This window comes from Centruroides sculpturatus, unplaced genomic scaffold, assembly GCF_000671375.1.
Source record: "Centruroides sculpturatus isolate CEXI.00-Female unplaced genomic scaffold, Cexi_2.0 scaffold229, whole genome shotgun sequence".
NCBI classification, from domain to species: domain Eukaryota; kingdom Metazoa; phylum Arthropoda; class Arachnida; order Scorpiones; family Buthidae; genus Centruroides; species Centruroides sculpturatus.
Genome location: NW_019384527.1, coordinates 730,452 through 732,034, shown reverse-complemented (window position 1 = coordinate 732,034; position 1,583 = coordinate 730,452). Strand labels below are relative to the sequence as shown.

General features: G+C 30.9%; 1 protein-coding gene across 1 annotated transcript; it reads left to right on the top strand.

Moving 5' to 3' along the window:
* Positions 1–597: 597 nt before the first annotated feature.
* LOC111622900 (calmodulin-like) lies at positions 598–1,324 on the top strand. The gene has a single exon (XM_023365359.1). It carries the CDS (start codon positions 707–709, stop codon positions 1,151–1,153), a length of 447 nt encoding a protein of 148 aa, XP_023221127.1. The 5' UTR covers positions 598–706; the 3' UTR covers positions 1,154–1,324.
* Positions 1,325–1,583: the final 259 nt, after the last annotated feature.

The following is a 1,583-nucleotide window of genomic DNA, read 5'->3' as shown; positions in this document are numbered from 1 at the left end:
AATTCACCATAATACATTCTATCTACGAGAGAAAGTGACATTAAAAATGCTAAAATGGTGTCGTTAGCTCGCGAACACGCGTACACACGACAAGGGTGTAGGGACAACTGACACAGGGAAATTTTCCCTGACCGGTGGGAAACTTGTCGAGCGTGACATCACTTCCACAGTTCCCTACACACACACGAGCAGTAACAGAAATAGTTGACACGATAATATAATCTATACATATATATATATACACTTCCATTTATATATATANAAAACACTACACTCAACAAGCCACCAATAAAACTCAACTGCCTAACCTATAACCAAAGTCTCCTTTTAATTTGTTTTTTAAAAAAAGCGCTTGACAAACTTGCCCCGCATGCCGAAGTTTCCCCGATCTCCCCTAAATATAAACAACACTAACCCGATAACATTAAATCTAAATACCAAAATGATTAATTTACTGTGTTTTCGTTATTTCTTAGTCTTGTTTTTAGGTATTCGGTATTCGGCCGAATACCGAATAGTAACCGAATATTCGTTACATCACTAGTATTTATCTCTTGAAATCAATACTCATTTTACATAACAAGTAACAGAAAATAGTAATAATAAAACAAAACACGTTTAATAACAATGATTGATCTAATTTAATAATAAAATTTCAACAATTTCAATCAAAATCTTAATACTGTCTGAAAGTAAGGAGCGCATCATGACTGAAAATCTGACCAAAAAACAGATATCCGAATTTAAAGAAGCTTTTCTGCTGTTCGATAAAGATGGAGACGGCCTAATATCTAGCAATGAATTAGATACAATTATGAGATCTTTAGGCTTAACACCAACAGAATTCGAGCTCCAAGAAGTTATTAACAAGATAAATAAAGAGAAAAACGGAGTCATCGACTTTTCAATGTTTCTTTCTTTGATATCTAAAATGATGGAAGAAAAAGTTGGCGAAAAAGAAATTATTGATGCTTTCAGAGTTTTTGATGAGGATGGTACCGGATATATAAGTGTTTCAGATCTGCGTTACATTATGACTAATCTTGGAGAGAAATTAACAGAAAAAGAAGTCGAAGAAATGATTCGAGAAGCAAATGCAGATAATAATGGCCGCATAAATTATGTAGAATTTTCCAAAAAGATAACAAGTTAAATATATTATTTAGACCATTATTATACTTTCTTCAAAATTTTTAGCATTAGCATGTTGATTGTTTTTATAGAAGATAGTAAATATTCTTAGGTAAATAGGCCTATTATATTTGTCTGAAAAAAATTAATATTCTTGTAAAAAATATGTAAATTTATATTATTAAAATTAAGATTTTCTCAATCATTAAAAGCTGTTCTTTTCTTAAAATTCAATACATAATGATGGGAAAATGATATCGAAAAGAGTCAGTGAATGTTCTTTTTCATTTTGATACTTTTTGCTCATAGCCCATTTGTCAATTTGTATAAATGCTAAGTCATAAGGAAGACCCTATTACAGATCATTTGCCCAGGACCTCATATTTAAAGAAGCCTTAAAAGCACTGTTACAAAGTATTCATTCGATTTATGTATTTAGAAAAAACTTTACT